The 14,184-nt window shown below is 45.0% G+C and overlaps 1 protein-coding gene across 8 annotated transcripts in view; it reads left to right on the plus strand.

The window, feature by feature from the left end:
* Positions 1 to 14,184, plus strand: part of SULF1 (sulfatase 1) — a 176,208-nt gene that overhangs the window by 144,385 nt on the left and 17,639 nt on the right. For 7 of the 8 annotated variants that reach the window (XM_032421530.1, XM_032421532.1, XM_032421529.1 and 4 more), the window contains 8 exons: positions 1,139 to 1,355; positions 3,825 to 4,071; positions 5,904 to 6,000; positions 6,470 to 6,564; positions 7,081 to 7,146; positions 8,024 to 8,196; positions 12,047 to 12,189; positions 12,284 to 12,407. In XM_032421530.1, the coding sequence (XP_032277421.1) occupies positions 1,139 to 1,355; positions 3,825 to 4,071; positions 5,904 to 6,000; positions 6,470 to 6,564; positions 7,081 to 7,146; positions 8,024 to 8,196; positions 12,047 to 12,189; positions 12,284 to 12,407 (1,162 nt within the window). The remainder of the gene's footprint in view (positions 1 to 1,138; positions 1,356 to 3,824; positions 4,072 to 5,903; positions 6,001 to 6,469; positions 6,565 to 7,080; positions 7,147 to 8,023; positions 8,197 to 12,046; positions 12,190 to 12,283; positions 12,408 to 14,184) is intronic. The other variant, XM_032421534.1, reaches the window with a different exon arrangement.

Below are 14,184 nucleotides of genomic sequence, written 5' to 3' on the forward strand. Positions count from 1 at the left end.
TGAGATCATTTTGTGTGGTGCAGGGAAAACCATCTTTTATTCAATAATTTTTTATTTATTGAAAATATGTAACTGGCACAACAAATACATAATTTTATAGGTACTGTTGCTTTGGCCACTGTTTAGAAATGTGTCCATTTAAAGAAAAGTATCAGTAATTGTATACAGGTGATAGTCACATATGGAACGAAAACCAGAGACAAAAGTTTGCTAACATTACACGGTAGCATGTTGTAACAACCGTGGTCAACTTCAAATCGAGGTCAGTGTTCTTCCCAAACTACCATTTGAGGAGGCGAGCAAGGGGAAGAGAAAAAGGAAGAGGAAGGTTATTAGGTCTTTAAGTAAGACATGGAGGATCCCATGAAATGCCCCTAAATTCATGAAGTGCTCTTATTTCAGCCAGATTGATACTCAAGAAGCATGGGCAGGGGGTGGAGGGGTCACTGAAGCCGATGCTGGGTCCTATTGATCTAGAATTGAGCCTGCAGTGTCTGCAGCGGGCTTGGTAGAAGGCTCAAAGGAGTAAACCCAGGGCCAGCTCCCCCCATGCTTGGTCTCTTGGGGAGGTGAACGATGTCTCCTCCCGAGCAGCTCGCTCTAAGAAGAGGCACAGAGAAAACCTGACATGTTGGCTAAGGCCTGGGGCGTGTGAAGGCTGGCCCGCCCCGTGGCAGACTCGGATTAAACTCATCTCTGTCTTCATGTGCCACTCTTCCCCAGTTCGAGGCCAGAGCTCGGGGGCCGAGATCAAAGCAGCCGAGTGTGTTTTTCCAGAGAAAGAGGGGTTTGACAAAAACAGCCCCGACAGCTATGCTCTGTGGCTTGGCTTTTAACGTGTTTCGTTCAAGACTCTGTTTAGCCTGGATACTGGGGATTTATATATCAATTTTGGGCTCTAGTGTCATGGAGGTGGTTCTGATTTCCAGTGATTTCGTTGTCATCTGCAGTTGCCTACAATGAAAGAGGGAGCTAAGAGAACCGGGGGGCGACTTATGGCAGGCTCAGTTAAAAGCCTGCCTTTCTTCCGCGGCTCTCCTTAAGGGGTTCCCTGTGCTTCCAAAACCTAAGACAGCAGTCCTTAATAAAAAACACCTGGAGCGGGATGGGTAACCAGCTTTCTCATTGGCTTTCGCAGAAGTGGCGGTGCATCGAGGACACCTCCGGCAAGCTTCGAATTCACAAGTGTAAAGGATCCGGGGACCTGCTCACGGTCCGGCAGAGCACGCGGAACCTCTACTCTCGGGGCTTCCCCGACAAGCACAAAGAATGCAGTTGCGGAGAGTCCGGTTATCGTGCGGGCAGAGGCCAGAGGAAGAGTCAAAGGCAGTTCCTGAGAAACCAGGGGACCCCGAGTAAGCTGCAAGCAGGGACCCTCGCAGTGGAAGGCAGAGTGCTTTGCGAATGGACAGCAGGGAGACAAAAGGCTTGCTCCTTATACATTTGAGGTCCTATCGATGCATAGTTTTAGCACAAAAAGCGAAGAATTGTTCTGTTTAAAAGAGCAAAGCTAAGTTGAAATTTGGGGTTTGTGGACATTTTTAACTTAAACATAGAATGAAAATATATTCAGTAAAAGCACCAGACACAAACTATACACACACACACACACACACACACGAAAGAACTATAAAGGGGTAACAGGTGTGGTTAGGGGCAGAGGGTATAGTTTATGTCAGTTTTATTTTACATGAGTGCTAATGTCCTGATTTGTCTGCCTTGAGCTGCTTTAAAAAAAAGGAGGAAAATAAAAATTCAAGGTTTCATTGCTTATGCGTTTAATGAGAAAAGCATAAACACTTTTTTTAAAGGTACATCTGTTGTAAGACAGTATTTTTTTTTTTAGTTATGGTTGACTGGCAAGGTCAAACTAGTCAAATTTAATATGAAAAGCACTGCCTAGCATTTTCTTTATAAAAATTCTATCAGGCAACTATGAAATTCCTAGGATTATACAGATGGGAAAACCCGGTCTGGCACCTTCCATAAAAGAATGAGAGTCTAGTGCCATCTAGTGGCAGAATAGGAAAAGTGACTCATTTCTGTGGCAATTCTTTTCTATACTGGTTTGGAAATGAGTAAGATACATTTTCTGTGTCACTTTTTTTTTAAGTAGGCTGTACACACAACGTGGGGTTTGAACTCACGACCCCAAGATCAAGAGTCACATGCTCTACCGACTGAACCAGCCAGGTGCCCCCCACGTTGTAAATTAGGAAATCAAATCAATCACCAGAAAAATAGAAGCTCTCAGCCCTGGCTTTTTTATCCTGGACTCTGCAGAGGGATCTTAGGGGATGGTGAGCCTTCTAACATTTTATCCAAAATGATAAGTCTATTCTGTGTGCATGTGCACATTTTTCTGGATGTCCCTAACTTTCAACACACTCTTAAGGGAATCCATAACCCAAAAGCTGAGAATGATTGATTTGGGAGATTTTTTTTTCCTCCCAGAGAGAAAATGCCAGGTTTAATAATTCACACAAAGATATCAAATGGAAAGCCAACAAGGGACAAAGATTCCTGACGCTCTCCCTTAACGGAAGCTGATTACCAGTGTTGGGCTTGGAGGAAGGGGCAGCCTCTTCTCTCCCCAGAGGTTAGGTGTCACTTCACAGCAGTGACCTTAAACACTGATTTTGTTCGACATTGAGCACAAACTGGAGATGTCTGGGGCCGCTTTTTCAAACCACGTGGAACCTCACGTATTTGAGGGCAGAAGTTGCTCGTGAGCACACTCAGGGGCCTGCTGACTGTTACAGAGGCGTTTCCTCTTCTGGAAACTGCTATCAGAGCGGGATCCCGTGGCGAGCGCGATTCTGATTCCACGGCTTGGGTGCTCCCCTTCTTCCTATTTTAGCAGCAGGCTGGAGAAAAAAGGCCCCGTGAGTGTGCCCCCTCGGAGCCAAAATGCTTCTGATAAGGAGGGGCCAAGGTTTGCACATTAAAGCTCTTGCCTAACACACTATGAGCCTTGAGCATGGTCTACGGTGACCAGAAAACATGCTGGCCTCCCCCTGGCATTGCCCTCCATCTGCCAGATATTAAAAGTCAGCTGGCTGATAAAAAGCATTTGCAAAATTTAATTTTTCTCTATTCTTTGTACAAATAGAAGGTATCGAGAGCATTTACCCTTTTAAAAAAGCAGCCCAGTGTTGTGGAAAGACAGCAGCCTTTAGAATCTGGTAGATTAGAGTCCTAGTTCCCACAGCTGTTGGCGCCATAACCTTGCAAAATGTAGGTGGCTTTCAGAGCGTCAGTTTTCCCATCCTTAAGAATCATCACACCAAATTTATGAGCCTGTTCTGACTATCTAATAAGTTTTTTTAATATAAGGATTTATTATAATAATACAGGGCTTCCAAGATTGTGGATTAGAGATAAGTATGAGGTGAATAATACATAGCAAAAGCCCAATCAGTGATAGTCACTATTATGATTAATTCCATAATTGGGAATATAGTTTTATCCAAACAAACTGCCTTAGCAGTTCATGTTGAAAATGCAGTATGGAAGTTCACAGCCTGCTGTGAGTGGAAAGGAACTTAGAGTCCCCCAGACGTCCCCCCCACTGGAGGGACAAAGGGCTGAGGCCCAGGGGAGCATGCCGTCCACCACGCTGCTATGCAGCACCCAAGCTCAAAGAAGAGCCCAGCCCTCCCAACGTGAATCCCAGTGGGCTGCCCGCAGTTCCCCGATGCCCCTCCACAATGCAGTTTAAACTGCTTGCCCTTCCCAGAATGCTCACTGAGCCAGGTGGTGCCTTTCCTCCCTCCTAAACTACACCTGGACGTCCATATTAATGTGTCTTCCCTTATTTCCAGAGTACAAGCCCAGATTTGTCCATACCCGGCAAACACGTTCCTTGTCAGTCGAATTTGAAGGCCAAATATATGACATAAACCTGGAAGACGAGGAATTGCAAGTGTTGCGACCGAGAAACATTGCCAAGCGCCATGATGAGGGCCACAGGAGGCCTGGAGGTGCCCAGGCTGCCGGCGACGGGGACGTGATGCTGGCAGACAGAGACAATGCCCTGGGCCTGCCCACCTCCGTCCGAGTGACTCACAAGTAGGAAGGCTTTAGGTGTTCACGGGGGCTGAATTCCCAGTCATGCCCCCTTCCCCATTATCCCTGTTTTGCTTCTTTATCAAAAGTGATATCGCTCGGCCGTACAGGGTCCAGAGGCTGGCCTACAGAACAACTGGGATTTAAAGAAGCTAGGGGGAGTCCAAACAGCCGTACATTTGGACACATGCTTTGGGTTGAGTTTCACATGAAGGCTGATCAGCTGGGAATTTAGCTAGAGTGGTTCTGTCACATGTTTGTGTTTTCTTTTAAAGATTTTATTTATTTATTTGACAGAGAGAGACACAGCGAGAGAGGGAACACAAGCAGGAGGAGTGGGAGAGGGAGAAGCAGGCTGCCCGCAGAGCAGGGAGCCCGATGCAGGCTCGATCCCAGGACCCTGGGATCATGACCTGAGCCGAAGGCAGACGCTTAATGACTGAGCCACCCAGGGGCCCCGGTTCTGTCACATCTTAACTTAGCAGGCGTGGAGGTCCACCCTTGAACAGTTACTTTTGTGGGAGTCTAGGGAACAGATGGAAACCATGACTGTCACTGTAGAGGCTCAGAGCAGTTGTACACTTGTAGCCCAAGGAAAGACTGCAGGTCCTGGAGAAGCTTCCAGAGAGGTGGGATGTGTTGGAAATGGACATAAGATGCAGAAACACCTAAGTAACATGGGCAGATCCCAGAGAGCACGGAGGGCCTCGGGAGTCACGGAGACAGGGAAGGAGGCGATTATCCCACAGCTGTAATGACCCACCTTGGTTCTCCATTTCCTTCCAAAATCCAGTTACTCTCTTGATAGAGAAAAATTTTCTTTCTGAATTTATTAGCAAGGTTTTTTCCTCTCTCTCATTCTTTCACTTTGGGGAGACCTGGTATCATGACCTCTGGCAGGATTTTTATCTTTGGGACTGGTCTTTCCGTGCCTGTACAGTTGACCTTGAACAAGGCAGGGGTTGGGGACACAGACCCTTCCCCCACCCCCACAGTTGAAAATCCACGTATAATGTTGGACTCCCCAGAAACTTAACTACTAGGGTCCTACAGCTGACCAGAAGCCTTAGCGATAACATAAACCGTCAATTAACACATATTTTATATACATATCATATACTTATTCTTACAATAAAGTAAGTTCGAGAAACAGTGTTATTAAGAAAACCATAAGAGAAGAGAAAATATGTATACAGTACTGGACTGTGTTTATCCAAAAAAAAAAAAAATCTGCCTATATGTGACCCCATGCGGTTCCAGCCTGTCGTTCCAAGGTCAACTATAGTTGTTAGAGTTACACACTAGGAGACTTAGATCAGGATTTGTGTCTCTTTCAGTATCGATCGACCCTTTATCCCAACTTTTCTCTATCCCTAGGGCTGTTTCTTTGCTTCAAACTGAATGGGGTACTTGAGGCAGGCTCTTTGTAACAAAACGAATGGGATAAATAACCCCTCCTAACTGCATTGCTCTAATCAGACAACTTACTTCCATTATAACTGTGGAAACTTCCATTTCCCCTACAGTAGTTGATGAGACTCTCAACACTAGAGTTTTCTGGTGGTAGCTGTTCCTGGGGACGTGAATATTAAACGTTGCTATGAAATGGAATCTTAGTAAGGGTCTCTCTCTGACACCATCCTTACCCCAGCCGGGTGGCCAAGAGACATTCCCACGTATCCTTCCTTGTCTATGGTTCAGCTTCAAACTACTGTTTGCCTCCAAATTAAGAGTTTAGAAGGCAATTATGTTCCCTTTGCTATTTCTAATGGGTTTAAAACAAATATTAGCATATAAACCTATTTCTAACGTTTTTGGTTTGTTTGTTTTTGCAGGTGCTTTATTCTTCCGAATGATACAATCCACTGTGAGAGAGAACTGTATCAATCGGCCAGAGCCTGGAAGGACCACAAGGCATACATCGATAAAGAGGTTAGCAACGGCTGCGTGACTGGAAGGTGTATTCCAAATGCAAGCTCGGCGCGCCAGCCCCCTGGTGACTGGTGGGGCTAGCTGTGTGTCCACTTCATTTTTTTTTACAATGACAATTACATGAAAAATAGCGTAGCAAGATATTTATCTTTCCCTGGGGATGTCGTGATCGACCTGCCTGAAAACAAAATAGGGTGTGAGAAAATAGCGGGGATTGGCTCGAAGACCTGTTGAAATCTCCCTGAGCAAATGATCCAGTTGTAAGTGAGGCATCTGTTAATGTTTACGTATAGCACATCAGCAGGAGCATCGTGGTAGACATACTCTGTGCCCAGTTTGTTTCCAAGTTAATTATCTTCTCAGCAGAATAGCTGGAATTACGGAAGACAGAAAACAAGGTGAAAAGAGGGGCACCCGGCGTAGGAAATCCTGATCTTCAAATGTCTTTGTTCAAATACGTGTCTTCCAGATTGAAGCCTTGCAAGACAAAATTAAGAATTTAAGAGAAGTGAGAGGACACCTAAAAAGGAGAAAGCCAGAGGAATGTGCTTGTAGCAAACAGAGGTGAGCGTGCGGCCACCTCGCGGTCTTACTTCCAAACTCGTGTTTCCACAAGCTCCGGGGATAAGCACTGGGCTTGTTTCTCTCTTATACCGACAGAAAGCTTAGTAAACTGAATTTGTTATCATATACTGGAATGACCTAAACTCTTGGTCAAATGAAGTATGTCCTAAACCTAAGGTGAAGGTTAAAAATCCCCATTAAGCTAAGATAGTTAATCACTTGCCTTCTGTTCTTCTTTCTGTTTATAAAGTGAATTGTCAGGGCGCCTGGGTGGCTCAGTTGGTTAAGCATCTGCCTTCAGCTCAGGTCATGATCCCAGGGTCCTGGAATCAGACTCAGCATCGGGCTCCCTGATCAGCAGGGAGCCTGCCTCTCCCTCTGCCCCTCTCTCCATTTGTGCTCTCTCTCTCACTCTCTCTCAAATAAATAAATAAAATCTTTAAAAATAAAATAATATGAACTGTCTGATCGAATGTGAGACTACGAAGACTCACTTTTCAATCTTCTTGCCCGTAGCTATTATAATAAAGAAAAAGGTGTAAAAAAGCAAGAGAAGGTGAAGAGTCATCTCCACCCATTCAAGTAAGTGAGTCTCTTCCGCATTTGCTGGAAGTGGAGGACTGTCCACTGGGCACTTCTGACACGTAGTAGGGACCCCTGTCTTCCAAGTGGTGCTGCTTCCAAGCAAGGAGATTTAGCCAGGAGGGCACAGAGCTCAAGAAGTTGATAACAAAGCCCGCACCTTGTCAAGAGACTATGGGGATGCTTTTGGAATCCTTTGAGGGGGAGCCACGAGGAGTTCTGCTCTAATTCTACGTGTGTTTTCTGTCGATGTATGGGATGGTAACTGGATTTTATTCTATGCACTGCTTTTTGTGAACAGTGATTGGGAAATGGGACTGTCTTGATTAGGTTGGTGTGTTCCATAGAGTAGTCTGCAATCGTGCTGAATACTGAACGTTGGGAGAAATACACATATTTTTAAGATAACAGTAAAATTGGCATGTGAAAGGGATTTAGTATTGAGCCTTGACAAAAGTTGAGCCCTTTATGGAAAAAACAAAATAATAACAAAAGGAAATTCTTTCCAAGTCATCTAATCCTGCTAACCATTGACTTTATGGCTGATGAGTACCGAGTCCCCACGGAGTTAAGCCATTTGTCCAAATGCTGTGGCTAGCGGGATCCATGGATTCATGTTGACATTTATTTCCACCAGTGTTTCCATGTAAATAAGGAAGAAAATGTTGATCTTTCCAGGCTCAGTAAAATTCTAAGAGAGTTTTGTCACTTCATGAGTTTGTCTTCACTCTTGCCAATTATAGTTCAAGCCCCTCTGTGAAAAATAAGTCATCTATTATTGTGTGTCTGCCTATTTGTGTGAGATTCGTAACAACGATAATATTTTTCATTGGGAAAGTGCTTTCTGACCATGAACACATCCCTTCTGTTGGAACAGGGAAGCTGCTCAAGAAGTAGACAGCAAGCTGCAGCTTTTCAAGGAGAACCGTAGGAGGAAGAAAGAGAGGAAGGAGAAGAAACGCCAGAGGAAGGGGGAGGAATGCAGCCTCCCTGGCCTCACCTGCTTCACCCACGACAACAACCACTGGCAGACGGCCCCATTCTGGAACTGTAAGTATTGTGTGGTTTTGGTTTGTGGGGTGTTTTGTTTTAGAAATATTTTTCCCAGTTTTGGGGTGCCTGCGTGGCTTAGTGGGTTAAGCGTCGACTCTTGGTTTCGGCTCGGGTCACGATCTCAGGGTTGTGAGATCGAGCCCCACATGAAGCTCCTCACTCAGCGCGGAGACTCTCCCTCTGCCTCTGCCCCTCCCCCCACTCGTGCTCTCTAAATAAATACATAAATAAATAAAATCTTTAAAAAAATATATTTTTCCCAGTTTTATTGAGATATAGTTGACACACAGCACTGTGTAAGTTCAAGGTGTACCGCATAATGACCTGACTTCTGTGTATTGCGACGTGATGAGCACAATAAGTTCAGTTAACATCTGCCACCTCATCTGAGTTGCCGTAACTGCCGCCATATGGGGAGACAGCAACTCACACTACAGTTACTAAGACTAGGGCTTCAGCAGCGTGAAACCAGGGATCTAGAATGATTCAAGAGGAGAGAGCATCGTACTATTTTCTGTACTGGCAACTAGAATGATCTTGCCAAAAATTACAGTTTTCTTTGGAAATTTGTTTTCGTATTTTATTTGAAAATGCCAAGCTCACCCTAGGTGTTTCTCCTGATGGTGTTATTTCACATACTGCCCAAGCTCCTGGCAAAGTTCCTACCCAATAAGACGGGGTTTAGTTATATCTATTACTAAATAACTAAATAAATGGATGAACAATCTTGCCTCGAATAGATTTTGTTTCTGCTTTATTTCATGTCATGCTCTAAGTGTAATAAAGGGAAGTGAAAACCGCTTCGATGCGGGGGCTGTATTCTAATTCTCAGTCCCCTTTAGTCCTAGCACCGTGCTCACAAAAGAATAGGGACTCTACAAAATATGCGGTTTTATTTATTTTTTTTAAAAAGATTTTATTTATTTGACAGAGAGAAAGACAGCGAGAGAGTGAACACAAGCAGGGGGAGTGGGAGAGGAGAAGCAGACTCCCCTTGGAGCAGGGAGCCCGATGTGGGGCTCGATCCCAGGACTCTGGGATCACGACCTGAGCCGAAGGCAGATGCTTAATGACTGAGCCACCCAGGCACCCCAAAACATACAGTTTTACATGGAATTGCTGATGATATGGAATAATAACAATTGTGCACTTTTTTTTTTTTTTGGAGAGAGAGCGCACAAGGAGGGGTTGGGGGGGAGGGCAGAGGGAGAGGGAGAGAGAGAATCTTAAGCAGGCTCCATACCCAGCACAGAGCCCAATGCAGGGCTCGATCCCAGGACCTTGAAATCATGACCTGAGCCAAAATCAAGAGCTGGACACTTAGCCAACTGAGTCACCCAGGCACCCCAACGATTGTACGTTTTTAAAATTCACACTTACATGTGCTTTGGTGGCCTATGCAAAGTATTAACTGAGGTTATCTAGGAATAGTGCCCTAAATTTTTGTGACACATCATCTGATTGAAGGCTTACCATCCCGAGTAGCTAAAACTACAAATCTTCCATTGAAAAGATCCCAGGATATCACCTGGGTCAGTGTTTCTCAAAATGGGATTTGGAGACTCCAGGAACCCAAGGCCATTCTTGGAGTTTTGCGACCTATCTCTGAGGACTTTTGTTTTATCTTTCCATTCTGATGCTTTTTGATTTCAGTGTCCAAGTTTGCATTTTCATTTCCAGCCACATCTAGGCCAAGTAAACTCTTAAACTCATAGCATTTAACTTTTAATCTCGTTCCCTAAACTGGGGCGTGAGGATCTCTGAGGATCATTCAGGTTGCGGGGGTCCATTCCCCACCAAGTTCTGGGCTGGGGCACAGGAAACACAACAATCTGAAATATCGTTTCTGTGGGGCAAGGATGAATAGATGGAGCAAAGCGGATCTTTAGGGCAGTGAAACTACTTTGTATGACACTATACTGGTGGATACATGGCATTATACATTTGGCAAAGCCCATAGAACATACAATACCAAGAGCAAACCCTAATGTAGGCTATAGACTTTGGGTGATGATGTGTCAATATAGGTTCATCAACTGTTGCAGATGCATTACTGTTGTGAGGGATATTGATAGTGGGGAAGGTTGGGCATCTGTGGAGATGGGGTAGTCTCTAGAAATTCTCTGTGTCTTCCCAGTTTTGTTGTGAACCATTTTATGCTCTAAAAACTCTATTAAAACAAAATTTGAAAAAATCATTTCTCATTCATTGTTTAAAACATCTTTTTCAGCTTAAGGGGATAGTGTATTTAATACTAGATGGGGGGGCACCTCGGTGGCTCAGTCAGTTAAGCGTCTGCAGCTCAGGTCGTGATCCCAGGGTCCTGGGATCAAGCCCCGAGGTGGGCTCCCTGCTCAGCAGAAAGTCTGCTTCTCCTTCTTTCTCTCTCTCTTTTTCTCACTCTCTCTCTCTCAAATAAATAAATAAAATCTTAAAAAAAAAAGTACTGGATGGGGGTTAAGTAGCATGTAGTGGTTAAGAGTATACCCTCTAGGGGCACCTTGGTGGCTCAGTTGGTTAAGCGTCTGCTTTCAGCTCAGGTCATGATCCCAGGGTCCTGGGATTGAGTCTGTCATCAGGATCCCTGCTCATCAGGTAGTCTGCTTCTCCTCTCCCTTTGCCCTTCCCTGCTTGTGTTCTCTCTCTCTCTCGCTCATTCTCTCTCTCAAATAAATAAATAAAATCTTTTAAAAAAAGAGAGAGAGTGTACCCTCTAGCCAGACCCCTAAGGCTGCCACTCGTCAGCTGTGTGACCTTGGATAAATTACTTAACCTCTCTGTGCCTCATTTTTCCCATCTGTAAAATGGAATAACATAATTTCTGTCTCTAAGGTTCTTTTAAGGATGAAATGAGTTAATACCTGCAAAGTACATAATGAACATTGAATGCTCATTAAGTGTGCCTATCCCAATTGTTTTAAAAATATTTGCTAGGCAGCACATTTTTAAAAGTCAATTATCATTGCAAGAAAGGTCAACAAATTTGGAAACTGCCTTTCTATAAAAGAAGGTCAGGTAGTCTGTTTTGTTTTGTTTTAATTTGACGTCTGTTTTATATACTTTCCACCAGTTAACCAGTGAACCTCTGCATGGTACAAAACATGTACATGGTCATAGCCCATTTCATGTTAAAACATTGTTGGGGCATCTGGGTGGGCACAGTCAGTTAAGCGTCCAACTCTTGGTTTCGGCTCAGGTTGTGATCTCAGGGTCGTGAGATTGAGCCCTGAGTCGGGGTCTGCGCTCAGCGTGGAGTCTGCTTGAGATTCTCTCTCCCTCTCCTCTGCCCCCCCGTGACGCGCGCGCGTGCGTGTGCGCCATCTCGCAAATAAATAAATCTTAAAAAAAAAAGTTGCTACAAAGATCACAAATAATCCCCTCTTTCTGTGCACCATTTTTGAGGTGTGGCCATGACACAGAGAACAAGCAAGGGCACCAGGTCCATCTCTGTACTATGCAACTATTTTTTTCCTTTTTTAAGAAAAGGTAAGAATAACCAGAGATACAAGTTCTGATCATTTCCTTCCTATTCTCCACTCACTCGCCCTATTTCAGAGACCCTGCCTGACGGTGGGGGACAAACTAATGTGCCTAAAACTTCACCTTGGCCTTCAGTCTGTATTCACGATCATAGATTGCCACTGTTTTTCCCATTTTCCACCTCTTCCCACAGCAAATTGTTTAGATGGGGGAAAACATAATTTTTTAACATCCAACCACATAGTAGTTACAAGACAGAAAATGTGCCCTTTTCAGTATAAAGATAAGGAAATGGTAGAATGGCTAGCCTGCCTCCATTTTTTGCTTTTTCATTCTTTTCATTTCGTTGTTCTGTTTTTACCAACAGTGGGATCTTTCTGTGCCTGCACGAGTTCTAACAACAACACCTACTGGTGTTTGCGGACGGTTAACGAGACGCATAATTTTCTTTTCTGTGAGTTCGCCACTGGCTTTTTGGAGTATTTTGATATGAATACAGATCCTTATCAGGTAAGTCGATGCATTTTCGTGTAATGAAGTTTGTTGACAATAAACTAGCCAGAACCTGAGCTTACCTTTCCCGTCCTGGCCTCTTGGTCCGCAGCTCACAAACACAGTGCACACGGTGGAACGGGGCATTTTGAATCAGCTACACGTACAACTCATGGAGCTCAGGAGCTGTCAAGGATACAAACAGTGCAACCCAAGACCGAAGGGCCTGGAAGTTGGTAAGGGCCGGGCGGGGGGGATTCCTGGATTTCCTGGGAAATTCTTTATGTCGAGTTTTCTGCCTGTGAAACGTCTCTAGGCATAGACGCACAGAGTTTAGGATACTTACAGGGGAGACTTTCCAGGCAGTTCTGAACATAATGTGTTCTCAAAGTTTACCTCTGGGAGCATTAATGAAAAAGCTAACGCGCCCAAAGATTTGGTGAGCATTTTATTTCAGTTTCTCCCACACGTTTGTTCTACTAGTAAAGCTTCCTGAATGAAGCATCCACTGGCAGGTGGGACGAAAGCATGGGGGATTTATTTGTCATCACTGCCAAGAGGCATAATATAGACTCTAGGTAAACCGGGATATCCTCACATTTTTAGGTGAATTTGGACGGAAACACCCAATGCCCTGTTTCTGCTTATCACAGTTGGGAGCTGCCCCAGGGGGATCCCTGCCCAGGACACAGGCAATTAGATTTCTTTTACCAGGATTTCCCCTCTGAAACTAGAGATACTTGAGTAATGCACTGTCTTGGGCTCTAACAAGCATTAGAGGGCCCACATGGAGTCAGCCAAATGTTCCCTCCCCGGGCTGCCGCGTTAAACTAACTTATCTCTCCTTTGGTTCATAGGGCCGCAGTTCTTTTCAGTCTGTCCCTGCCCTTTCCTAGTTGCTGAGAATACTGAGTTTCTCCTAATTCCGGTAGAACTGTAAATGCCAGCAGTCCACAGATGAAGGAGAAAGAGCTAGCTCTGGCGAGGGCATGGGCAGCAGCAGAGGCTGCCAACCCCAGAAGGGCAAAGAGCGGGACTCCCCAGCAGTGGGGAGCGCTCGGCAGGAACCCCTTGTGTGCAGCTGGGTTTTCTCAGCATCCTTAAAGCCGGTGTCTCAGGGTCCCTGGCAGAGCCGGCATCACCGGCATCACCGGCACTGGGTCATGTGACTGGAAGGGGGGCCCATTCCCAAAGGATCAACATCCGCCACCTGTCATTTCCACCATTGTAGGGTCCTGAGGCTTTCGAGCAGCAAAGGTCCCATAAGAAGTTATAAACCCTGTGAGAGGGGTCACCTCACAGCTATCAGCCAACACTTCTCAGTTAACACCTTACTCAGATGAATGGCCCGCAGAAAAGTCCAGTCTGACAACCCCACTCAGCTCAAATCTTTTCAGATTATCTTGCTTCTCTGTTTGAGCTTTTCCTCAAATCTTAGCCCTCCACACACCAAAAAGGGGGGGGGGGAGGAAGCCCAATAAGGCCTAGAAATTAAACCAGTTACTAGAAACACTAGAAATATTACACCCAGACATTTCTCCCCCAAAAGACCTCGCTCTCTTACAGGTGATGACGTAACTGCCCAGAGAAGTCTGACAGTCTCTTGGGATGACACACCAGGGGGAGCTCGTGATTGCTGTTCGGCCCAAAGTAGTCCTCTCCACCTTCTAGACGATTCCTCAGGGAGATGATCATTGGCCCTTTTTTTTTCCCAAGTGTCTTGTCTCAAAATAACCAACACTGTACTGAGACTGACTGGAAGGACTTCTCTTCCTGCTCTTAAATGGGCTCTCCTCCTTTCCCATTGCACTCGTGTTTCAAATGAACTCTTCTGCATTTTATCTCAGACCTTTTTATTTATAGCTTTCAATCCTCATTTTGAACCTGTCTACTAGAAAAGCTCTGTGGGACTCCGGCACTGTCTGTATTTAACACAATCTATTTCTTTCTAGGATTTAGATGTTGTGCATGGAAAACCACGTAGTGAATGGTTTTATGAGTTCTAAAGCTAAC

The sequence above is a fragment of the Phoca vitulina genome, unplaced genomic scaffold (genome assembly GCF_004348235.1).
Source record: "Phoca vitulina isolate PV1807 unplaced genomic scaffold, GSC_HSeal_1.0 scaffold25, whole genome shotgun sequence".
NCBI classification, from domain to species: Eukaryota; Metazoa; Chordata; class Mammalia; order Carnivora; family Phocidae; genus Phoca; species Phoca vitulina.